General features: G+C 49.0%; 1 protein-coding gene across 2 annotated transcripts in view; it reads right to left on the bottom strand.

Moving 5' to 3' along the window:
• The window catches only part of DIP2C (disco interacting protein 2 homolog C), a 132708-nt gene extending 109771 nt beyond the window's left edge, over positions 1-22937 (bottom strand). Inside the window, exons 1-5 of one of the 2 annotated variants that reach the window (XM_023511377.1) lie at positions 22853-22937; positions 21326-21493; positions 13986-14096; positions 8457-8582; positions 3092-3301 (exon numbers count right to left, since the gene is read on the bottom strand). In XM_023511377.1, the coding sequence (XP_023367145.1) occupies positions 3092-3301; positions 8457-8529 (283 nt within the window). In that variant the 5' untranslated portion in view covers positions 8530-8582; positions 13986-14096; positions 21326-21493; positions 22853-22937. The remainder of the gene's footprint in view (positions 1-3091; positions 3302-8456; positions 8583-13985; positions 14097-21325; positions 21494-22852) is intronic. The other variant, XM_012803352.2, reaches the window with a different exon arrangement.
• Positions 22938-26158: the final 3221 nt, after the last annotated feature.

The raw sequence follows: 26158 nt of genomic DNA, 5'->3' as shown, positions 1-26158 counted from the left end.
ACAGACCATTCAGGAGAAAGCTGAGCTTCCCACTTCTGATCGCTTTTTCCCAAGACTATCTTTCTTGCTATAGGCTAAGCTGGGTCTCCGCTAAAACTCGTAGTCCTCAGAATGTAACTGCACATGGGCACAGGGTCTCCTGGACAATGACAGAGGAAGTGTCTGCTGTGTGAGCTGCCTAGTTTGTGGGACTCTGTTCCAACAATGTAACACACATCCAGATGGGCAGTTTCTTAGATCTCGGCCCAGAGAAAGGGAGCTCTTATCAGGGGCAAAACGGGGGTTGCCCAGTGCACAATGGTGCAGGACTGAATGTCTCACGTGCTTTGCCCCTCATCACAGTCCACCTGCACTTTTACCCAACAGTTCTTATTTCCAAATGATCTGATTCTCTGAAGCTCCCTCTCCTTGTGCAGGCCTCACACTGCACGACGGGAAAAGGCTGCAATCAGCCACCTAACCCTGAGAGCTTAACCCTTCATCGTGTGAACCTATTCCATCCAGGTTCACACAATGTAGTTCCCTGCAGCTGAACCACCCAGAACGTCCACATCCATGTCTGGCAGCAGGAAAGGTGCAGAGCTTCCACTCTGAGAGTGGAGAAAGTGATGATCCCAATATCCCTGCTCTCTAGGAAGCAGGAGCTGTGACATCTGGGTGGCTTCAGCGTTTCCAGGCTTATTTGCACATCTCTGCTCCCCTAGAGTCACCTCAGGGCTGCAGGCAGCAGACAGGGGAGGCCCCAGAGTCTGCACTGCCACAACATACTGCACCCCTTTCCATTGTGACAGAGTCCAGGATCCCAGGTTTAAGGGGACTGCCATCTTTTGAGGGGCATGTTGAAGAACCCAATGTAGAAGTGCTGAGGAGATGCCTGTGAGGGTGAGGGTGAGCGGCAGTGCCTGCCATGCTCACTGGTTCAGGCCTAAGGCGGAGGGCGTCCACATCGTGAAGGCAAAGGACCCATCATAGGGCTGTGTCCCCTGAGCACAGCAGCCTGCCGTCCTTTGGATCACCTGGCAGCACTTGCAAAATCAAGAGACAGATGGCATGTGTCATTTGCCCCCCAAGCCATGTTTCAGGGACACCTCTGTGTGATGCTGCTCCATGCTGTGCTCCCTCCACACCTGCTTCCTCCATGGTCTGAGCCCAGGGCAGGAGTCTCATCTACCCCCCCTGCTATCACTCTCAGTAGTTGGCTCCAGTTCCTGGGAATTTGAATTCAAGCTCAGAGGGGGATGTAATTAGACTGCCTCTATGACCCTCTACAAGTTGGGGGCTCCCAAGCCCTAGCTGTTCCCTAGTCATGACCAGTCTTGGTACTAGCTGGGCCCTCCTGCTGAACTTAACCAGAGATTCCCTCACTTCCCCAAGGGGACCGCTTCCTGATCATCTGCTCTCAGCAGTCTCTGCATACCCCCACTCCTCAGGAGACCCCCACTTCCCCAAGGGAACCCCTTCCTAAGCATCTGTTCTCAGGGGTCTCTGCACACCCCACTCACCGGGGGAATCCCCACTTGCCCGAGGGAACCCCTTCCTGAGCATCTGTTCTCAGGGGTCTCTGCACACCGCACTCCCTGGGGGAATCCCCACTTGCCCGAGGGAACCCCTTCCTGAGCATCTGTTCTCAGGGGTCTCTGCACACCCCACTCACTGGGGGAATCCCCACTTGCCCGAGGGAACCCCTTCCTAAGCATCTGTTCTCGGGGATCCCTGAGCACCCCTCCTGGGAATGCTATGACTGCTACAATACCTGCCTAGTAAAAACATACTTCCAGTATCTACTGATAGAGCCCACATGTGGTAATTTCCTCAAGCATATATGTTAACAGAAGATTACAAAGACTTTAATATATTTATAACTAAAAATTAATAACTTATGTGTCTTTAATTTTCTAAATGCAGTTTGATCTTGAATGCTCAATCATACCGTTATCTCTTCTGCTTTATTTGTCTTGTTCTAGAAATGTATTAGTTTCTCTTTAGTTACTCCACTTCTAATTCTTATTTTACTCCTTTTATGCTTTTAAAAAATATACTTTTTGAAGTCCAAAAGTACTCCATTAAATCTACAGTCAAGTTTCATGATTTTGCCACTATTTTATTTCTTCCCAAAATTTTGTGCTTACAGAAAATTACCAGATATTCTAGGAAAATCACCTTTGTGTCAAATTAAAAATTATGTTGCTTCTCAGCTTTCTGGCTAAGACCTAGTATCTGTTCTTAGCAGTTCAATATATTATACGATACATCGTCCTCTGTCCTCTATCCAAATAAGATTTTTTTTTTTTGAGACAGAGTCTCACTATGTCGCCCTCAGTAGAGTGCCGTTGTATCACATCTCACAGCAACCTATAACTCTTGGGCTCAAGCAATTCTCTTGCCTCAGCCTCCCAAGTAGCTGTGACTACAGGTGCCCACCACAACGCCTGGCTATTTTTTTGTTGCAGTTGTCATTGTTGTTTAGCAGGCCTGGGCCAGGTTCAAACCTGCCTACCTTGGTGTATATGGCTGGTGCCTTAACCACTGAGCTATGGGTGCCGAGCCCAAATTAGAAATTATTGAAACGTTACACTCTCAAGACTTACATTCAGGCTACACTGAGCCCTGACACACATGAATAACGAGACCTTTCATGGTTTGGGTAAATGTGATCCTCCAAGCTATAATCCCTCCATAGTCCAAGGACAAATTGACAAAAGGATAACCAAATGAAGTGATTAATTTGTTCAAGAATACATCTCTCTCTTGGTAAGATTCTGAGCATTTCCTTAAAAGTGAAGAAAATCAAAGAGTATGAATATAGCTCACAGGTAGCAGAGATGGTGTCTGACCTCTCCTGTCTGGTTTGCTGGCGCTATTAAGGAATCATTTAGGAGCATATTTTAGCAGAAGTGAGAAGAAAACACACAAGTCTCTCTAAGGAACAAAAATAGACTCCTTTATGGACATGAGGCCTCAGGTTCCCATTGCAGGAGTGCACTGGGCAGCAAAGCACCCCAGAGCCAAGAGGGTCTATACTCTGCCCATCCCACAGACTCTACAGCCTTCCTGCAAACATAAGGTGCAGGCACACCTGCCAGGCACTCACCAATGTGGGTCTGGGCCAGGACATCCGCCAGCCTGTGGGCCGCCCCGCTGCCACCGCTCTGCGTGGATGAGGAGGACGTGGTGGAGGTGGTAGAGCCATGCATGGCCTGGCTGACCCAGTGCTCCATACTGATGCTGCCCTGGCTAGATGTAGGGGTACCCTGGGAGTCGCCCTGCACCGAGCCATCATCTTCTGAGCCTGAGGAGGTATCTGCAAGAAAGAGGAGGCCGGGACGCTGCCAACAGCTGCACTTTGAACACTCTTGAAAAGTTAACACTTTTCAGATGATGACTCTTTTAGTATAATGACTTTTTATCCAATGCCTTAAATATGCTGTAACACGTTTATTCAGACATTAGAGCTCAGACACAGATGCACTCACCCATTTCCTCCGCACGGTCTGGGAAGAAACCAGGGGCTCCATGAACAGCAGGCCGAGCCTCATCTCCCAGTTATGGCATGTGCCATGGTCACAAGTTTCAAGGTGACTGTGATTAGGCCTCATTAATCCTGACCTACTTCCCTGAGCGGTGACCGACTTAAGTTTGGGGTAAATGCAAGATGCTGTGTGGGGTGGAGGAGGCCACGCCCCACCCTGCCAGCATTAGTGCACACAGACCTCCAGGAGCTGAGCTTTATGCACACACTCAACCTATTTACTTTTACAGTAGCCAGTTCCTATAAAAACTTTATTTAGGTGATTTTTGTATTTTGGAAATTTGATATCTTAGTTGAGATAAAACATCAGCTTTTCATTATAATTAAGACATGTTTCATTTAATAATGAGTTTCATTCTATACCTCTATTAATCTCTTCCCTGTAACCCCTCACTTGTGCTCACTCTGAGCCTAACCTGCAGCCTCCGAGGTCTCCATGGACTGACTTGCACCTGTCCCCACGTCAGACCAGGAACTCAGCTTTTCCCCTCCCCATCTGAGCCAACACAGCCAACTCCTCTGTCCCTGCCCCCGACACCCTGTTTCTTGCTTTGCAGACATCACTGTACAATGTGCAATTCCATAATCTGTCTTCTGTGCAACTGCTGTTGGGAAGAAAATTACAGGGAATAGACTTCCATGCTCACGTGGCTATTTGCTATTTCTGGGGCTCCTTCCTATTTATCTATCTATCTATCTACTTATTTATTTTATTTTTGAGGCAGAGTTTCAATATGTCATCCTTGGTAGAGTGCCTTGGCGTCACAGCTCATCACAACCTCAAACTCTTGGACTTAAGCGATTCTCTTGCCTCAGCCTCCCAAGTAGCTGGGATTACAGGTGCCCACCACAATGTCTGGCTATTTTTTTGCTGTTCTTGTCATTGTTGTTTAGCAGGCCCGGGCCAGGTTCTAACCCACCATCCCCAGTGTATATGGCCAGTGCCCTAACCTCCGAGCTACAGGCGCTGAGCCTCCTCAGAGTTGACTTTTCACCTTGCCATCGCCATCAGCCCACAGGACCTTCCTCAGTGGGTCACAGGGCTCCTGTTGCAGACACCTTTTCCTCCCTGGTTTGTAAAAGATGATTCACTGGACGGGAGCTGCCAGAGTCCCGTTAGGACTCAAGTGTCCTGCCCTTCCTCTCTGGCGCCTCTTGTACCTCCTACTACATGTGTCCTTTCTGACATTTGGGTTTCAGCACTTTGACTCCCATGAAATTAGGTCAGATTTGTTTTATATTTGTTATGCATGGGATTTACTGAATGTGTGGGGTCTATAAACTGATGGTTTACATCAATTTGAGAAATTCTGTATGTTTCTTCAAATAGTTTCTCTACTCTTTCCTCATTCTTGTCCTTCTTGTATTACAAGTGTATTAAACGACACCCCAGATGCTGGAGGTTCTGCTGGTTTAACTTCTGTGTCTCTCTTCTTCAGTGTGCTGGCTTCTCTTGGCCTCCAAGTTCACAAACTATCTCCTTCTCCAACTGACTTTAAGGCCATCCAGGGAGATTTCATTTCAGTATTGTATTTTTCAGCTCCACAGTTTTGGGAGGATTTTTTGGTTGAAACACTTCAGAGTAGTTTCAGGTCCACAGACTAGGCCCTGGTGACCTTTCTTAAATATCTAAGAATTACTGATTTTTCAGTTTGTTCAACTTTTCACTTATTAGGACATGATGGTTCCTTTGAAGCACAACATGAAGCTTCCTTTTCTCCATTACTGAAAGTACTTTTCCCTTTTTCTCTGTTCAAGTATGTTTTTAATTCTTTGACATATTTTCAACCAATTCCCTGAATAAATATTTATAATGGCAGATTCAAAAACTCTGTCTTCTGCTACAAACTTCCAGACCAGTCAGTCCTGCATGCAACTTTAAACCTTCCAGTAACTACATGAAAACATACCCAGATTGTTACGATTAATTTTAGGGACATATTTTCATTTAAGTGAAAATATTCAGGTTATTGTTTCTTTCCTTAAATAAAAGTTAATATTCCCTACTCATTTTTCACCTTAACTGAGGTATACCTCACAGCATGAACTCAGTTCAGACCGGACACATGTTGACCACTGGCCACGCAGTGCAGACCATCCGTTTTCATTTTCTGCTGCCTCCTTTTTTTCTTGTCCACAGATTTTCTATTTCTCAGTATATCCACTGATTATCCACAATGTCAAGCACTCACTAAACAATGTGTAGGGAGACTCTGGACCCTATGACCTCGCTGTGAAGGGTTTTCATTCCTCCCTGGGGGGGTCGCCTTGACCTCATACAGGCTCCTCCTTGCCATTCAGCAGTGGGGGGTAGGGAGCTCCAGCCCCTCCATCTGCACCAGATGCTGGTCTCTGCCTCAATCCAGCAGTACAGCTATGTCGTGTGGGACGCCAGCACCAGGCTTCAGCCTGAACCCTTCACAGAAAGCTTGCAGGTCCAGGGCTCAGCTCTGTAGCCATAAGACAACTGTCTGCCCTGGTCCTCTCAGTGTCACTGTGGCCATGCCAAGGGTACCAGCTATTTCACTACGGGCAGAGCACAAGTCTTAGCTATTCTCACAATTTTATATATAAAAATTAAGAGTTTCACCAACAGAAGACAAGCATTATGACAATCCTAATTCGAGATTTTCTAGAAACTATGATATTCGTCAGCAACCAATCATCTCATGAAGGGAACACAAACTTCCAGCATGCACGCTAACAGGCAGCAGCCAGGAGTCCAGCAGCGGCCAGGGGAGGTGGGTGAGAGAACACGGTTGTGGAGACAACCACAGAAAGCCCCTGAGCACAAAACAGACTGTGAGTGAAACTTTGATAATGACGGCACTGATGTTTGGGAGGCCACAAAACCGTCCCATGTGATATCAGTAGGGCTTACAAAATGTTGCATAGTTTACATGAAAATGCAAGTCAAATAATGAAACGCAAATGTTTCACCACAAATAACATTTCCAATAATGTTCTTTCATACCTTGCAGATACATTTATATAACAAGGTTTACGTTTTACCACATGTGGCCCAATTGCCTTCCCCATGGCCAGACTCACATGAAAACCAAGCTCGCACTGCTCCTTGAGGTGTGAACTCATCACTTCTCTTATAAAAAGTGGTTCAGAAAGAAGTCTGTTTCCCCAAATACTGCCTAGTTCTAAAGATTTCGTTAAAAATATTTTAAGTGGGTTGTTATTCTTATAAGATTGTTCTCTTTGATATACAAATACATGCAAAATAAATTTTATATAATTGATTGTACATTATAATCATAAACTAAATATACATATACGGTTAAGCATGTTATTTTTAAATAATCTCAAATTATGTGTTGTGACTTAACAGAAAGGAAGGAGACTGAGCAATTAGCAGGAAAGGTTCCCTTGCCTACGAGAGCATTTCCATCTATAAATAACAAAACAAAAACCCAAGAGTGTACACTATTTAAGCTCTGTCCTACAAAGCTCAGTACTTCCCTTTCAAAGGCACATAAAAGTGAACACTAAACAGCTGTTTGAAATAATGCTGAGACGCGCTTAACTACAACTCTGATTTGAAGCACATCCTATCATTCCCCTGCTTGCCAACACTCTGCAATGAACTTCAAAACAGATATAAAAATATCACAAAAAGTGTTCTGCATGTCCAATATTCTTTCTTTTTGTCAAAGACAGGGTCTCTCTCTTGTCGCCCGGGCAGCGACATCATCACAGCTCACTACAGCCCAGCCTCCAGGTGCACACCCACCACACCTGGCTAACTTTTATACTTTTTTATACAGATGGAATCTATGTTGCCCAGGCTGGTCTTGAACTCCAGACTCAAGTGATCCTTGCAACAGTGACATAAGTAACGTGAGAACCAAACTCACTGGACCCAAACGCCAAAGCAAGCAGGTTCAGTTCTGCATGTCTCCAAGAGACACCCAGGAAAGTTAACTTCTCACTTCACTTTGGTTTTGAAGATCATGAAATATAATTTATAATTGTTCAGGCAGAGTATAATAGAGGGTTATGTAAAATTCAAGGCTAAACAAAATCAGCCTTATTTAAGGGAGATACAAAAATCATTACTATCAATCACTTAGACCAGGGCTGGCAGATCTGTGACCCAATCTGCCTGCCCAGGTTTCTGAGGTGAAGTCTGGCTGGGGCATAGGTGGCTGCTCACTGGCACAGCACCTGTGACACCTTCAGGCAGCAATAGCAGAGCTGAATAGCTGTGACAGAGGCCTGTGACCTATAGACACTAAAGTTTGATAACCTGATTCAAGTAAATGCCTAAACTGCCCAGGACAATATAACACGTCATAAAGACCTGAGAATCGGTCTAAGCATAAAAGTCCAATGTCAGAACTAAAGTGTTAAGAACTCTTTTTTTTTTTTTTTAGACAGAGCCTCAAGCTGTCCCCCTGGGTAGAGTGCTGTGGCATCACTCACAGCAATCTCCAACTCAAGCGAGCCTCTTGCCTCCGCCTCCCAAGTAGCTGGGACCACAGGTGTCCGCCACAACAACTGGCTATTTTTTTTGGTTGCAGCCGTCATTGTTGTTTGGCGGGCCCAGGCTAGATTCGAACCCGCCACCTTAGGTGTATGTGGCTGGCGCCTTAGCCACTTGAGCCATAGGCGCCAAGCCAGTGTTAAGAACTCTTCTCTCTTCCACATGAATTAACCAAAATTTTATAAGATTCAAAAAGCATCTACCATATGTATAAGTCTTGACGAGAAGTTTAGTCATTCGTACAGATAGATACATACAGTGACATCAACTCCTTTCAAATTTAATTCATGTATTGCTTTGGACTTCTAGCCCATGAAATCTGAATTATAGCACCATTATGTCGAATGCTACAAGGCTGACTGCCAGGCTAGTAGTCACTTAACACTGTGATAAACCATCATGCGTGATGTAAGGGCCGGGCCTGTGGCTCACCTGGGGGTGTGTACGCGTCCATCGAAGTCTGTACCACCAGCGACCTGCGTTTGGATGGCATGGGCACTGCCATCTTCCTCTCCTTGTGCTTCGCGAGGGCTGCCTGAACGGCCTCTGTGTGCACATCTGGAACAGAGAGAGCACATCACTGCCCTGCCCTGCAGGCCCTGGAGGCCATCTCCTCCCGTAACTCACCTCTGGGCAGGAGGGCAAGGAGAAAGGAAGGTGAGAACCCGCACATGTGAAAGCCCATTGAGAAAACAATGATTCCCCCCCAAACTTTCAGCTGCAGTAGAATCCCTGTAATGAACCCCAACTGACCTCCTCAACTTGCCCTAATTCTCACAGACCAGATACACTCTGTTCTCACCAGCCCTGTTCCGCTGGAAGGGAGGAGAAAGTCACATCATCACACTAAAATCAGCAAAAGAAACACTGTGGTTGTTCAGAGGGAACACAGGCCATGGAGCAGGAACCTCATCAGCAAACCCAACTGGACTCCAGACAGACAAATCTCCTCCGTCTAGAAGAGGAAACCTTGGCACACAGGAAGAGCCACCATGGGGCCAACAGCAAGGACAGCCCTCTCTGCCCCATCTCCCCGACAGTGCAGACTCCTCAGCACGCGAGCTACATGCACATCTGCTGAGTAGCGAACTCTTGTTCCCAGAAGCTGGTCTCACCATGATTCAGACTGCAAATCCCACCATTAGCGTAAAGGATGGGTCCAGGTGCAGAAGTTCCCAGCTCTCTTTATCTCCAACTGTCTCAAGTCCTGTGACAATGGTTCTCATACTCTTCCACCCAAAGAACAATTTTAACTCCTGAAACTTGCCAAAAATCTTTAAAGGCTTTTAGTAATAGGGTTAATATTTTTGTATTTGTGTTACATGAAAATTGGGGGGGGGGGGACACTGTACTTCATAATCACGAACCCACTTGGCTGTCAGAACACCACTCATGGCTCGGCGCCTATAGCTCAACCGGCTAAGGCGCCAGCCACGTACACCTAAGGTGGTAGGTTCGAATCCCCAGCCCGGACCCGCCAAACAACAATGACGGCTGCAACCAAAAAATGGCCGGGCGTTGTGGCCGGCGCCTGTGGTCCCAGCTACTTGGGAGGCGGAGGCAGGAGGCTCGCTTGAGCCCAGGAGTTGGAGGTTGCTGTGAGCTGTGATGTCACGGCACTCTGCCCAGGGGGACAGCTTGAGGCTCTGTCTCAAAAAAAAAAAAAAAAGAACACCACTCATCATGCACCTCGGGAAACCTGCTCCACTCTCCAAGGGTGAGCGTGGAAAAGTTAGGCCTGACAGAGCTACTCCAGATACTGGCCTCATGGATGCCTCAGGAAGCTCACAGGGTCCATAGGGGGTCCCTGGACTTGAGGCTTGCTGTCTCAGAGGGACACCGATGTGTGGCACATTCTACCCCAAAGGACAGTGAGGTTGAGGCATTAGGTCCTAAGCACCAAGACAGCTCCTGCCATCTACACTCACACCCAACATGTAAGAAATGTTTTTACATCCATTTCTAAGCCCATAAAAAGGAACCATTCTGTCCATATTAGGAAGCAATATGCTGCATGTTAATTTTAATATTCTTCCTTGTCATGGGCAGGCTTGGTTGGAATGAACATGACACAAATCTCAATCCTCTCCTAGGATCATTGGTTGGAAATAGGTGTCTAGACTTTAAAAGCTAGAATTTAAGCTCTACTGAAGCTTTTTTTTTTTTTTTTTTTTGCTGGGGCTGGGTTCAAACCCACCACCTCTGGCACATGGGGCCAACGTCCTACCCTCTTGAGCCACAGGCACCAGAATTTAAGCTCTAATTGAGACTTTATCAAGCAAAGGTAGTAAAATTCCCTGAAATGTTTTAGGTGCTCAGTGACTATTTATTCACTTCCCAACTCAAACTTATGTTCCAAAAGAGCACTATTGAAAAAGAAGAAAGGTGCCTGCTATCAGAAAGAATGCAAAGGGCTTAGTACAATGTGGTTGCAGGTTTAGAAATGAAATGGAAAAATACAGCCAGGAAAGATTAAATCTGAGGCTGATTAGACTGTTAAGTAGGTCAATTATTGAGACACATGAGAATTATTTCCCGGCTGCCCAACTGCAGGTGAACGGTCACTTGCTCCTGCCAGCAGAGGCCCCAGGACTCTGGACCTTCCCTGTGAAAGTCTTGGGTTTTCCACGTTGGGCCAGGAGAAGAACCAACCAGAAAACCCTGAAGTATGCACACTGGAAACAGACTACAATAAGATCTTCATGTCTCACAGTTGGTTTTTAAAATGACATGAGCATGTAAGTACACCACAGTCCGTTGGCTTATCACAATTTCTCATGGCACCCTCTGCACAGAGGGGTCTCTACCCACACTCAGCAACCCTGGCCCTCTGCAGCAGAACAATGCAAACAAGGCAGAGACCATTGTCTGCACAGGCACGAAGCTCCAAAGTCTGGGCACGCCACTGTTCCCTCTCACTCTACCACATCAGCTTGGCCATCAGGTCCTGCTGCCCCTGTCTTATACACAAAGCTCACAGTCCTGACTCTCACCTCCACACACACCAATCTCAGGCCTTGCAGGCTGCTCCTCTTCCAGTCCATAACACACAAAGCTCTGGGGAAGCATTTCCAGCCCTATGGGCTCCCATCATGCCTCTGCCACCTGCAGCATCAGGTCCAAATCCCCAGCACAACCCTTGTAACCCAGCCCTTCTCAGCTGATTTCTTGCCCCCTCCTCAAGTGTGTTTTGTGCCCTCTTCTCCCTTCTTCAAAAAATAGGAGCCAGGCAATATTTTAGGTGCTCAGTCTACGTGGACGGACAATACAAAGACCCTTTCTACAAGGACCTTACCTTCTTATAGGAGAAAGTAAGTAGGTAGGCAGATGATTGGTGGATGAAGAGACAGATGGAAACTGGATGGGTGGATGACACAAGTGGATAAATGTTACAGATATGGAACAGAGGGGCGGGTAGGTCAGCAGGTAACTAATGGAGAGATGGAGGATGGACAATAGAGGTAAATAGATGACCATAAATAGGTACGGCTGACCACAAACATGAAGACAGAGTCAGGTGGGGACAACTGCCTTGGACACGATGGACCAGGAGACCAAGCTGGGGCAGTAAGTATTTCATAATTTTACTTCTGAGTCAGAGAACTCACAAAACAGTAGCATCTGAGCAAACAGCTGACGATGGTGAGGAGACAGTGAAGAGACAGCAAGGTGAGTCTGGAGGGGATGGGCAGTAGCCACTGCACAGTCCTGCAGCTGTCACATACCATGTGTCAAACGGGGACACGGGTCACCATGAGCACACTGAGTGGACACTGAGGCAAACAAGGGTCATGATCCAAAACGCCTTGAAAGCCCAGGCTGCTGCCACATCCAGAGAGACTCTAAAGCCAAGGACAGGAGGCCTGTTGGTCCAGGGAGCAGCCTCATCCTGCCACTCCTGCTGTCTGTCTGCATGAACTTGGGGGCGGCTACACCCTGTTCCTCCATAGCACCAGGTTTGCACAGCCCAGAGAAGGTTTCCTCAAACCCTTTCTGGGATGAAAGCTCCTCTGAGTTCAAGCCTGGGGACATGGAAAGATGAAGACGGCTTCAGTGCCCCACAGCCCACAGGGCTGGGCTCAAGACTGGGTGGGAAGGGCAGCTAAGAGATGGCCAGGAAGGAGCAGAGCCAGGCACCAAGATTTGGCTCTACAGTGACCTCTGGGAGACACCAGCTGCCTGGGGGATGTTGGTTGCCAGGGAAGGGGAAGCCCCAGGCTGCCTAGGGTGCTGGGGTGCTGCCTGGTGGTGACTGAGTATAGCAGGTGCTGAGCTGCTCCCTCACCTCACTGCAACCTTGGCAGAAACTCACTGTGGGAGAGGGCCGAGAACACAGCCACCTTCCTCTCTGGAAGACTGTCCCGACAGCTGCACTGAGCCACCTCAGATCCCGTCTACTGTGCTGCTCCTAGCTCCTTGTGCATGGGGAGGGTAGGGTGACACACAGGGGATGCACCCCAGGCCCAGGGCCCCCATGTCCAACTCTCACAGGCCAGACAACAGCCAGCACACGGGCCTGGGGCCCCTCAGAGTTGGCAAGAAACAGCAAGGGCCACCTTCTTGGCAGTGGATTGCATGGATACCCAGCTGCTGACCCTCCTCTTCAGCTTGTGAGCAAACAGTGTCTCCAAAAGGCTGCTGGGATGATTCCCCACCAAAGTGACCAAAGTGTAAGAAAGGTTATACAAAGTTAGAAGTTAAAAGCCGGTATGCAGTACAGTCCTGTATGGGGCGAGCAGACGACAGCTAGCGTCCATGAGAACGGTGGACATAGGACAGGTACCTATGTGCTGTGGGTCCTCAGGAAGGGAGAGGGAAACACCTGGGAAGGTCAATACGGGCCGTAGGCTCCTCCATGCCAAGACAGAGCCCCCAAATCAGACACCAAGTTTTGGAAAAGACTCCCCAGGCGTCAGGGCCTCCATCAGGGGACACCAGGAGAGGCATCAGCTTTTCCCAGATCCCTGCTTGCTGGCAAGGACAGTGAGTCACGTGGTCTGGCAGGGGCCACTTCGGATGCTGCAGCATGTGGCTGGTTCCTGAGCCTCTGCTAACGAGATTTACCCCACCTCCAGTGCAAATGAGGCAAGCCTCAGTTCCCTTTCTGACACGTGACACAAAAGCCATTTTGCTTGCTTGTTTTAAAAAGTAAATAAGAGAAGACCTGTGACCAGCACCGTGAAGATGACAGTGACACAGAAACACTACAGCACTGGCCACAGCCCTGCCAGCTCACTGGCCCTGCCTCTCAGCAACAAAACGGACAGGTGACTTTCTTTTAAAAATGCAATTAGGGGGCCGTGCCTGTGGCTCAAAGGAGTAGGGCACCAGCCCCATATACTGGAGGTGGTGGGTTCAAACCCAGCCTCAGGCAAAAAAATAATATAAATAAATAAATAAATAAAAATGCAATTACGGAAGCAATAAAAAAATCAATTTTAACCTGCATGCTGGGAGAAAAATATCCAAAGAAGTTTTATTAAAATATGATGTTTCTGGAGCTAAATTAACAAAAGAAACTTAGTGGTGGAGCCCAAGTGTGCCCAAGTCAGCACTGCAGAGACAGCATCAGGAAAATTCAACACCCAGCACATGGAATTTAAAGGTCGTTTCTTTTTAGAAAACTGTACTTATAAAGAAGTCACTGAAGATAAAAAAGGAAAAAATATATACTAGCAACCAAGATTATAGAAAGCAAAACCAATTATTTAATAGACACACCTAAAAAATGAGCAAAATTCAGCTCCTAGGAAATGACTATCTTTAAAATGATGAAATTCTAAAGAGGGGAGAACACTGTTCACTGCAGGAGAATGTCCCCTGGGGGCCAGTCTGTTCTCACGGCAGGTGCCTCCTATGAGGGTAAGTGCAGGGCCACTCCATCCCCCACAGCTGCTCCAGCCACCTCCCCCACCATCTCTATTCCCCCCCATCCACCCTCCAGGGCTGCCCCCACCTTACCTGACCGGTAGCGCTCATCTCGGGACCCTGAGGACCGCCGGCGGTGGTAGCGAGAGGATGAGGACGGTGTGACAGGTGCCCGGCGCTCCTGAGGCAAAGCTTGGTCCACCCCTGGACGTGAGGGAAAACAGAGTGAGGGCGAGGGGCTCTCAACACAGCCAGCAGTGCTGTGGTGCACATCACTCAGGAGGAAAGGCCCCAACTCTCCCCCAGCAAAGCCAGGGCCTAGGGGAAAGTGGGTAGCAAAGTCCCACCACGTAGTCTTCAGAGGGCCACCCTGTGCCCCTTTGGGTCACCAATGCCCACATCATAGGAGATTTAACTGAGCCACCTATGACGGTGAATTCTCAGGCAGGGCAAGGGTCCCCAAGATCTTTTTTATAAAATTAATCAAACAGAAAGGGTCATATAAATTCTTCAGGAAAATTAAAATTGCATGTATCAGTAAATTTAACTCTAAAGTAAACCTTATAAGATACTTTAACATAATTCAGTAACCAGGATGCAGAGTAAACTTCCAGTTCTATCAATTCTAGATTACTCTCTGGAAGCTTACCCTGTTTGGGGCTGAGTATTTTAACAAATGGCATTTGAATACAGCTTTGATGAATTACAGGAGATGCTACCGTAGCCAAGTGAAAACAACTCAATTGGGTACGGAATCTGCCAGTTCCGGCTTTGACCGTACTCGGATAGCAGGGTGGTGAGGAGCAGCCCAGACAAAACCAAGTACCACCAGGAAAGACTAACCATCATGGTAAAAAGATAAAGAAAGGTCAATACCGAGCCTCGACCTTCAGAAAAGGACCGGTCATGCCTGACTGGCAGCAAACCAGACAAAATTCTAAGGGAAACAGGTTTAGCCCCTGGTTTTCCACGTTGGGCTCCCATGACACTGTCCTGTGGGTTTAACCTCCTTCCTACTGCAGTGACTGCTGCCCTTGCTCCCGACATGTCTGTAGTTCCACTTTATCAGGCTGATGCATCAGAGTCCAAGCCTGGACGCTGCTGTCAGGGTCAGAATGGAACGTTTGCAGCTACCAAACATCTTCTAGTTACTGCCTACAAATGAGCTTTGTAAAATGATTCTTTTTCGGGGTTGGGGGGGACAGGACAGAGTACAGTGTTGTGGCAACACAGTTCACAACAACCTCAAACTCTTGGGCTTAAGTTATTCTCTTGCCTCAGTCTCCCAAGTAGCTGGGACTACAGGCACCCGCCATAATGCCCAGCTATTTTTTTGCAGCTGTCATTGTTGTTTAGCTGACCCAGGTCAGGTTCGAACCCGCCAGCCTGGATATATGTGGCTGGCGCCGTAACCACTGTGCTACAGGTGCCAAGCCTATAAAATGATCTTTAAAAATCTGCCTTTTGGCTCGGCACCCATAGCTCAATGGTTAGGGCACCAGCCACATACACCAAGGCTGGTAAGTTCGAACCCGCCTGGGTCTGCTAAACAACAATGACAACTATAACAAAAAATAGCTGTGTTGTGGCAGGCACCTGTAGTCCCAGCTACTTGGGAAGCTGAAGCGAGAGAATCACTTAAGCCCAAGAGTTTGAGGTTGCTGTGAGCTGCAACACCACAGCACTCTACCCAGGGCGACAGCTGGAGACTATCTCAAAAAAATAAAAAAATAATAATAATAAAACCTGCCTTTTGTTTATATCAAATAGAAGCAAAGTATTTACGTCCGTACTTAAGAGGTAGATTTTTGAACTGTCCACATTAGACCCTATGCGGACTCTCCCCTTTTCCCTGCGTCCCTACCACTCTCAGGATCAGATGTGACCCTCTCTGTGGGGCCATTGCTGCTGCAACCTTCCATCTCACGCTTTCTGGTACCTCTGAACCTACCTACACACCTTTTCCTCATTCCCTTGGCTTTCCTTGCTAATCTTATGAGAAAAATTCTTCCCCACACATTTCTTGCCTGTGAACCCTGACATCCTGATGACCATTTTTTGGTTCCTTTTTCCTTAAAGTCCCCTTAGAGTGCCCCCCACCCCAGCACTAGCTTTGGTGCCTAAAACTGCTGCATGGTGACGGCATAGGGTCCCTTCTTCCCTGACTCGGTCACTTGTTCCCCACGGTCCTCAACATTTCCACTCTCCTGAGGCTCACACCTCACAGGCACACCAGAGCAGCTTCAGGAGGATGAGAGTGACAACAGTTAACGTAACATCATTTAGCTCCAAATAGCTAGAAGGCAGTATTGAGAAGCTCAAGACAATGGCTGTGCTAATTAACTCGATCTGATCCCCATACATCATGTGTGTGAGAACACCAACAAACCCCATAAAAATGAGAATTAATATTTGGAGGCCCTGCATCTGCAAAGGTGTTTCTGTTCTAATGTGATCAGGTTGCTGCTTGGAATTCTAAGTAAAATTATTTTTATTCCTTGCCTTTCATTTCCCTTACTGCTAGGAAAGTGAACGTTACCCTGATGCCATAGTCTTTTCCCGGTGAAGAAGCTAGGCCAGCACCACATCCCTTCCCCAGAGCCCTTCCAGGTGGGCTATCCCACCCCAGGAGAGGCCTCTGGCCCTGGGCTGGGCCATCCACGGCAGGAGGACACTGACTATGCCTCTGACGTGTGGCTGCCATTAGCTTGTCACAGCCCTCACAAACCTGGACCCTCCCTCATAGCACTCACAGAGCCTCCATGTGCTGGCCATGTAACCCAAGCAGAGCAACACCCAGGAGGCCTGGACCAGGTCCGCTTCTTGGCATCACAGAAAGAACTGCAGCAGCCAACACCTCCCATACAGTCTGAGCATACTATGTTCATTAATCCACTTTATCAACGCTAAACCCCGAGAGTGGTCTGCTCCCTCTGCCATTGTACAGATATGGTAATGCTGACTCCATGGCTGTGTCACCCTCCCATGGGAGCCAGGCATCCACATAGTCCTTACTGCTCTTTGGCCAGGGCCCCCGGGACTCCCAGATATGGCCCTGCGTTTGCAGTGTGACCTGGGCGCCTCGCCTCTTCCCATACCGAGTCCCCTTGAGCGTCCTGCTCGGTATCACACTCCTGAGACCCACTGCAGTGCCGGCACCTGCCCCCTCTCAGTTGTCACATGATGGGTCCCTGCCAGAGGGATGGGAGCCAGCAGGAAGAGCAGGGCCATCTTGCCCACATCCGGACAGCCCTAGGGGCACCTTACCCAATACTATGTCAGGAAGGTTTTTATTCTTCACTGAAATCACAGTAGTATTATAAATAAAACTCCAAAACGAAGGCTAGTCACTGAGATACCAGGTGCAGAGATGAAAAGGGAGCCCAGGAGAGAAGACAGGCCGGGGCAGGTGCGTAGGCTGAGCTCCCTCCTCATCCATTCCCACATCCTGCACGTGGCTTCAGCCTGGCCTGGCAGGGATCTGCTGTGGGCACCTAACCTGCTGGGAAGTCTGGGAATCCAGTCCCTTCTCTTTGTACCCAACTGTGGGGTCTTGTCCACTTGTTTTCACAATAAGTGCAAATAAAGACTTTGCCAGAAAGTAAAGCTGTGGAACTGCTGAACAGGAAGGTCAGAAACCGCATTTGCAGCCTGTGAGCACCAGGAGACAGAAAGACAACTCTGCTGTGAGCACCACATGACCCCAACACCTGCCTCCCTTGTCATTTCCACCTTGTCTCCCATTAGCAAATCTCTCTGGCTTACGTCAGTGTGCATTTACTTAACAGCCCTTTCCTAAAATGCAATATCTTAACTGCACTTGGGATGCATGAGTTGGGGAACATAGGTGTGGAACTTGGCAGTCTGACGCTGGCATCTCGTCCCACCATCTGTGCCTCTGACGGAGGCCTGCTGGACAAAGTGACAACTTCATCAGCTCTGTGCTTTTCTCAATTCATAGACTGTTTCCAAAACTCCACATGAGCCAGTCCCAAAGCAAGCGCCATCCTCATTGCTGGGCAGACACAGCCAACACCAACTCCAAACACACTAAGTAGCAAGTTCACCTGACTGCTGACACCTGGGACAACCTGGGACAAGGGACATGTTCATCAGATGCCCCCCAAAGCAGCAACTTCTCATCACACCAACAGCCGTGTGTGAAGGATACATCCTGGTAACACAGCAGCACACACCTGTCCGACCAGGTTCAGGGCTCACCTGGAGCACAAGAAATTCGCCTTTGCTGCAGCAATTCAACCTAGAAAGAGTCCAGCTAAGTCACAGGCAGCTGCTGCCCATCCACCCTTCATATTCCTCCTCTTCTGAGATTTAAGCTTATGTAGCACAACACGACACAGCCTCGCTCTGTAGGAGGCACAGGCTGAGGAAAGGGTCACCTGCGCCAGCAGACATGGCTTTACTGTCCTCAGAGAGCTGCCCTGTGGTCCCAGAAGTGCACTTTGGGAGGCTGAGGATCAGTTGAAGTGGAGAATTTGAGACCAGCAATAGGAAGACTTCATCTCTCATAAAAGTAGGAAAATTATCTAGGCATGGTACTGTGCTAACACAGCTGCTAAGGAGGCAGAGGTAGGAAGGGTCCCTGGAGCCTGGAGTTGGAGGCTGCAGGGAGCTGTGATGACACCACGGCACTGAGCAGACCATGGCCACAGGTGGAGCAGCTGGACAGTAGTGGTCTCTGTCAGACTGTGTGTTCAGGCATCACACGACCCCAGCAACATGCTGCACTTTGGGTTCCCCATCAGCTGAGCTGCTCATGAGCGGCCTCTCATCCCAGTGCAGGGACACACCTCCCAGCCCCTGGCTCACGGACACAACATGGGCAGCAACTGGGGGCAGAAGAGAGGCTGATTCACCTGCTGTGGGGCCTCCAGCAGACCCTCTACCTGCTCAGAGACCACTAAACGCCCTCCACACCCCACCACCAGGTACACCAGGGCAGGGGTCTAGGGCACCTGACCTACTGTGACCACCACCCACTACATTTTGGTGAGTGTTATCATATGGGAAGTCACTGGGACAACACTTGGGCCTGTCCTAGCTGGGGGGAATCAGGCACAGATCCTTGAGGAAGTGTCTTGTGAATGACGGCTAGGGACAGGCGAGGTCCCAGCACGTGCAGGACACCAGAGAAACATCTAGAGAGTGGGAGACTCAGCAGGGGCTTGGCGGCTGCCTGGCACCAGCCACCCCATCACCAAGTCCGAAACCTGAGCCCAAGAAGCCACCGTGGTTCTGGTACTGAGAGGCATCTGAAGACAACTGTGTGGACCAGGTGTATGCGGGTGACTGTTGATGGCAACGGGGCCATTCTGCCCCTCCGCAGGCTATGTCCTGCGGCCAACCCACTGGCCTAATCCAGTCAGCTCTGTGATTAAGACATCCCTAAAGAGAAGACTAGATAACAGGTTTTATTTTCTGTTTTTATAACTTTAATTGGACTCAGAGATAAATGAAGGAGTCTGTACAAGACAGTCCATCCCCAAAACCACACATGGGTAAGGACAAAATGGCTAAGCTCTCTAGTACATTTTCTCTCTGAAAACGATCATCCAAACATTCTTTCTTCTTTCATTGGACATGAGCGTCTCTCTCCCCTTCCTGCCCCCGCCTCCCCCCACCCCCGCAGGCACAGGTGAGGCAGCCTCCAGCCCTCTGCAGTCTCTGTGGGAGGGGGTCCCGCCCGTGAGCCACCAGCTTGAGATAAATAGGTGAATGCCGTTCTAATTCACCTCTACAAGTAACATCTTAGAAATATTCTAAGAATATTTTCTAGAGAAACCTTAATATCTTTTCTGGGAAATAAAAATATCAAGGAGAAAGGGTTTGATAAAGTTCATTGAAACACAAACCCCTGGCTCAGCACCTGTGGCTCAAGTGGCTAAGGCGCCAGCCACATACACCTAAGGTGGCGGGTTCAAATCCAGCCTGGGCCTGCCAAACAACAATGACAGCTGCAATCAAAAAATAGTTGGGCGTTGTGGCGGACGCCTGTGGTCCCAGCTACTTGGGAGGCTGAGGCAGGAGACTCGCTTGAGCCCAGGAGTTGGAGGTTGCTGTGAGCTGTGATGCCACAGCACTCTACCTAGGGCGACAGCTTGAAGCTCTGTCTCAAAAAAAAAGAAACACAAACCCCTCATAGGAAATTGCATGGTAGGATAGAGGTGAATGGAAAAAAAATATGTTCTTCAGAAAGATCCTGTACAAAAGTAATTCTCTCCCAAATGGGGCCAGTCATGAAAGAACTAAGCTTGAAAAACACCTGCTGTACTCAGTGCCTCCAGAGAACCACATCACATGCAACAAAGACCAATCACCACTTAGTGGCTGAGGAACTGAAAACCCAACCGGGACTGGCCTGACCCCAACATGCAAGGCCCTGGCATTGAGGATGCCCTGGGCCAGCCCTCGATCCATGGGAATGGGGTGGGCCACAGACCTCAGCAGACCCGCACCCTAGACAGGTTCTACTGTCACACGTCTGAACACAAAACCACTGACGTGGACCTCACGGCCACACCTAAGCACTGGATGCCCTTAGCATCCGCACTGCTCCCACAAGGGCGTGTTGGGGGAGCAACAGGCATACTCGCTACATCCTGGTGGCCAAATGTAATGCCCAAGTTTGCGGGCCTGGCGTGTGGTTTTAAAACAATGATACTACTTAAGGCATAACCTTGAACATGAACCTAAAATTCAGCCTATAATACTTTTTGCTCTATTAAAAAGTGCCTTGGGTTCACCTTATGCCTCATGAACTTACATTCAAAATACTGCCCGCCAGAATGACTCCAACCTTGGGATAGGGCCATTATCTTTAAGAATGTACTCTATGTGGCTTGGCGCCCATAGCACAGTGGTTACGGTGCTGGCCACATACACCAAGGGTGGAGGTTCGAACTCGGCCCAGTCCAGCTACAACAACAACAAAAATAAATTAAAAATAGGGTAATTTAAAAAATAAATAAATAAAAGAATGTACTCTATGAGTAAATAACTTTTCTATTTCAAAAACCCGTAACTTTTCTGTTCAGCTATAAAAGTTAAGATAGAGCTATACATCTCAAAGTCACTCCTGTCAGGGATCTCAGAGGCCAAGATTAACCAAGGTCTCCGGCTAAGCAACAGAAGTTCATAGGAGTCCAACAACTTTAAGAAGAATTTTATAATTTCAAGTGTTTTGTAAGTGACGTCCCAGAAATGCAGAAACATGTTCTACTTTAACAGGAAGCACACAAACCTGAGCCCTGGCTCTCGGGGTAGCCCCACCTATCTGTGGTTGAGGCCATGGCCTGTATTAGGCCATAGCCTGTACCACGCCCTGGGCTTCTGCACAGCATGGCTGGAGGCGGCCAGCCCATCTTCACTCCCATACCCTGCTGGGTCCTCTGTCTCATCAAAGCAGCGCTCACCGAAACGAAAGTAAAACAGAGGCCGGTTCCCCGTGGCGCTGGCCGCCCGCTCCCTGGCCGCGGCTTCTCGGACGTCGCACACCCCGATGTGGGCCGAGCGGAATGTTCTTCTCGGGGCTCCTTCACTGCGCTGCAGTCTACACCGGACCACGGCAGCTCCATTCGCTGCTGTAACAAGTTGAAAAAAAACTAATTAATTCAAACTTTAGTTTTTTTTAAATTTGTTACAGCGCTGAACAGAGCTGCCGCCCCCATGCAGAACAGCACACAGACCACCAAAGGGACCATGCCGGCACAGCTGCGGCCGGAGAACCGTCCTCGGGAAAGCGAGGAGCTGCTTCTGTTTCACTTTTGTTTGGGGAAGGCACGGAAATTAAATCCAAGCAGTGTCGACAGCCCAGTCAGCCCAGCCGTCTTGCAGGGTGTGACAGCACCTACCTGAGGTAACTCAGAGAGTGACAAGGCCAGGACAGCCAGGACAGGGGCAGGATAGGCCACCACCTGCACTGCCCACACTGGCCCCCGCAGCCTGGACAGGACAGCCTCAGTCAACCACACGCTCCTCTCAGAGACAGAGCTCCTTCCGCAAGCCACACCAACCCCTACACATACAGGTCCACCTTACATTGCCTGTCTCCAAAGTCAGTCTCCAAGGTGAGACTCCAAACACAGAAACTCAACACATGTGAGCCCCTGGAAACGCCCTGCCAGGCTGTAGGGCCCTGCCAGAGGCACCAGAGCTGGGGAGGGCACTGAGCTGGGGTTTGCATGGATACAAGGCACACATGAACCTTTAAACTTCTTACTTCGACAGTGAACAGTACAGAGCTTGGTCTGGACCTTTAAAATGTATTACTATCCTTTCTATTTGAGGAAAATGGTGCGGGATTTAGCCAGTCTTAGGGCCAGCAAACTCTCAAGGTCACCCTCACGCTGACCTGGGCTTGAGCTGGGAGGTGCTGGGACCTCAGTTCAGTTTCACTCTGGACCTTGCTCAAGCACAGACTTTACAAACTTGCACACGGAAAATGCTAGAAGGAAACAGACTTTGCACTTTAAGAGGAAGACACGTTTCACAACCTCATCTCAAAACTCAACCAACCTTCACAATTTCAGAATCCCAGGCAGGGTATCGTATCATTGTTAGTTTTCTAATCCTATCACATTGACAAAATTTTAGATCAACTTACACCATGAGCAGTAGCAATAAATAACTCACTAAACCAAAAATCATGTTTAAATCACAAGTGCCCTCATGCTTTTTATGAATATGATGACATTTTAAGGTGATTGACATTATTGATCTCTACCTATATTACCACATTTATAGAAACTCATCTGTGCGTTCTACGTTCACAAACGTGTAATCACACAGGAACCAGACGTGATGAGTACATGCCCCACAGGTGGCCTTCTGCAGACTTGGGACTACGGGAGGATCTGCTCTGGGGAGTCCATTTTGTGGGCTGTAGTTAAGGCTCAAAACCAGACATTTACTGTATGGGGTGCAGGGGGTGGGGTACATACTTGGCGGCTGGGGAAGGTAGGCGCCAATTAACTTCGACCTCTTCTTTTCATATCCTTTTTGTGTGATGTCACCTGCAAGACAAGAGAAAATCATTCAGAATGGTTCAACAGGTCACGTTTACCGTGCCATGGACTCTAAGGAGCAGCTGTCACCGTCTACGGCTTATTTGCCTTGTGGCTGGAGTTTAGGAAGAAGAAGAAGGCACGGCCCATCCCGCACCTTCACTGCTTCCCTGCCCTCAAAGGAAACCCACCACACTTCAGTTACCAGAAACTCCTCTGCTCAGCCACATCTACTTCCGGCCCCTTCTCACTGGGTTCCAACTGATGGGGTCCGAACAGTACCCCTGTGATCTAACACACATCCCTGGCACAGGAAGTCAACTCCAGCTCTGGGACATTAATTAACTCAACCAAGGACAGATCAGGCCACTGTCCATACCGCACAGCTGACCAGCACAGCTGCTGATGCCACCTCCCATTACAGAGATTTTTGGAATCAAGGAATTTAAACTGCTATGATATTTTTGAAAAAAAAAAAATATGAGGACCAAGGTAAAATGAAAGAACATGGGGACCTACAAAGATGTGAAATGTGTGAGAAAGGGGCTTATTGTTCTACCAAGACTCATACCTGGGAGACGAAGAGGTCGGGCATGTTTATGTCCTCCCTAAGTGCCAAGCCCCTGAGCACAAGCAAGAACGTGACCTTATTAACAGCCGATAGCCTCTTCAATGATAAGCTCCAATACTGATGGTGCCCTTGAATTGTCTTGGAATCTTTTAAAACCTTTCTAAAATTTAGATCAAACCATCACTCCTGGAAGAGCTAAAAATTCAAGACTCAATGAAAACATAGCAAACATGGGCAAGCTGTATTTGCTGTTTGAGTGGCCTCCCCCACAAAACCCATGTCTGGAGCTTGAAGACAGAGCCACAAACAGCCACAGGGCACAGCCTGAGCATCCTCACAGGGCAGCCAGAGCTCTGGTTTAGCTGTGTTGACACAACCACTTGTCAGAGACGGGCTCCCTACATATATCAACTCCTGTGCTAGGCGCCATATGGCCGCGAGCTGCCCAGACACTAAGGACACCTCACTGGGGGCCCATTTGAAAGGATGTCGAACTCTCAGCACACAGACCCCCACACTCTGGAGGTCTCCATGAGGATCCAGGGAAGCAAAGAGCATCGCCCGGACTCCTGGCTGTGAAGCTCTCTACAGACTACAGCTGTGAAGCAACAGGAAATAGAAAAGTATCTGGTATTGAGGAAGCACTATAAGATCAATCAATCTGTAAAGAGAGTAAGATCTGAGAAGCCTCAAAAACTTGTCAGGACAGTGGCCAGCTAAGTGTCCAGGTGAGACCTGACTGGGGGCACTGACCCGGCAGCTTTGTCCCAACACGCTGGAGGGAGGAATCGAAGGGGAACCAACATGTGTGGGGGAGGGGGGGCAGGTTCCAGCCCTACCCCTACTGCAGAAAAGTAGGGTTGTTCTGTCCTGAGAGGTCAGAGCAGGGCTGGCCGGTCCACTTACTAGGCCCCAGGAAGCCTCAGGAGGTGGCCCCTCTGCCCCAGGGCAGAGTCCTGGCCTTTTCCACCATGTGTGCTCCGTGTTTTGGAAGTTAGGCCCACAGCCTGCTCCTGAGTGGGAATACTTAACACTCAAGCAGAAACAGGAGAGGGGGGGCGGGACAGGCCAGGAAGAGGAGATGCCACCCAGCTCCAGCCCTTCCCAGCTCCCGCCTGGAGATCCACAATCCTCAGTGCAGCCAGAGGCCTACTGAACTGGGCCTCAGGTCACATTTGGTTTTTCCCCCAAATCCAGTCAAGTTTTAACACTAAGCATGGAGGCGTCTGTCTCCGTTGCTCCCTCCCAGTCCCTGCATCCACAAGGCTCTCACTGCCTGGGGACGACTGTGTGTGGCTTGGTTTCTTAGACATTATGGTGCACATGGCTTACCCTTAAAACCAGAGAGTGGGCTCAGCGCCTGTAGCTCAAGCAGCTAAGGTGCGAGCCACATACACCAGAGCTGGTGAGTTCAAATCCAGCCCAGGTCTGCCAAACAACATGACAACTACAACCAAAAAATAGCTGGGTGTTATGGCGGGTGCCTGTAGTCCCAGCTACTTGGGAAGCTGAGGCAAGAGAATCCCTTAAGCCTAGGAGTTGGAGGTTGCTGTAAGCTGTGATGCCACAGCACTCTACCCAGGGTGACAGCTTGAGGCTCTGTCTCAAAAAAAAAAAAAAAAAAAAAACCCAGAGAGTGAGGCCTTGTGAAAGTAGCAGGGTGACCAGTCAGTGACCGGGCTCTGTTACAACTGGGGACCTGCCGATGGATGCCACAAGCATGTGGCCGGCACCAATGTTCTCCCGCAGAGACCCCATCAGTGACCTGGCAGGCATGTGGGTGACCACTTAACTGTTCAGAGCCCTGGCAGGGAGGATGGAGGGAACCCACTATGGCCACACTGCCTGAGTGCATGTCACCCACAAGGACCTGACATCCTAGCACAGACACTGGGTTTGCTCAGGCCCCAAAGCATCGGAGCTAAAAATGTCCTTGCTGCTGTTTCCGTTACATACGTAGAGAAAGTCCGGTTATTTTTAACTCTACAGCTACTTGGCATCTGGCAGACAGAAGCCTGACAGATTCTACGACAGACCCATTGCAAACTCACAAAATGAACTTTCTACTGAATGCGGGTGGCTAGCGAGTCAGCCCCGTAATTTGAAGCAACCCCCGGTTTCCTGTGTGCTGGACGGGGATGGGCCAGAGGTACCAGCCACCAAGGTCACACAGCCCCTTCCCAGGACACTACAATCCAACTGCTGCCCTGTGTCACCATGGCAATACCATGAGCTTCGGAGCACACATGTTTCCCCTCCATCTTAGGCCCGTCACCCCTATCCTCTCCTGAGTCTGAAAGGCACAGCCTTCAGGATGACGGCTGCAGACTGTGGCTGTCGGGGCAGGGGTGGGGGTCCTCGCACTACTCCCCACCGGGCAGACCCAAGGTTTGGCAGGTTGGTTAATGTCCTTCCAGCCCAGGAGTGAGAGGCACACCTGTCAAGAGCATGGTGGACGTCAACCCTCTTCGGCAGACAGGCCTCAGACAGGCTAGGGAGCCTGCTCCTGAAGACGTGGTTGCCAGGTTAACAGACACGACCACAGAATCCCTTATTTTCCCCATAACATGGCAAATAGCATATTCTCTATGCTTCAACACTCAAGACACCTATTTAATTCCCTTTTCAATTTAGGAATAAAAAGGTCTGATGGAAGAGTGCAGAAATGTGAC

Source organism: Otolemur garnettii, unplaced genomic scaffold (assembly GCF_000181295.1).
Source record: "Otolemur garnettii isolate 467f Iridium unplaced genomic scaffold, OtoGar3 scaffold00019, whole genome shotgun sequence".
Classification (NCBI taxonomy): Eukaryota; Metazoa; Chordata; class Mammalia; order Primates; family Galagidae; genus Otolemur; species Otolemur garnettii.
The sequence above is the reverse complement of the archived record's forward strand: the minus strand, read 5'-3'. Positions and strand labels throughout refer to the sequence as shown.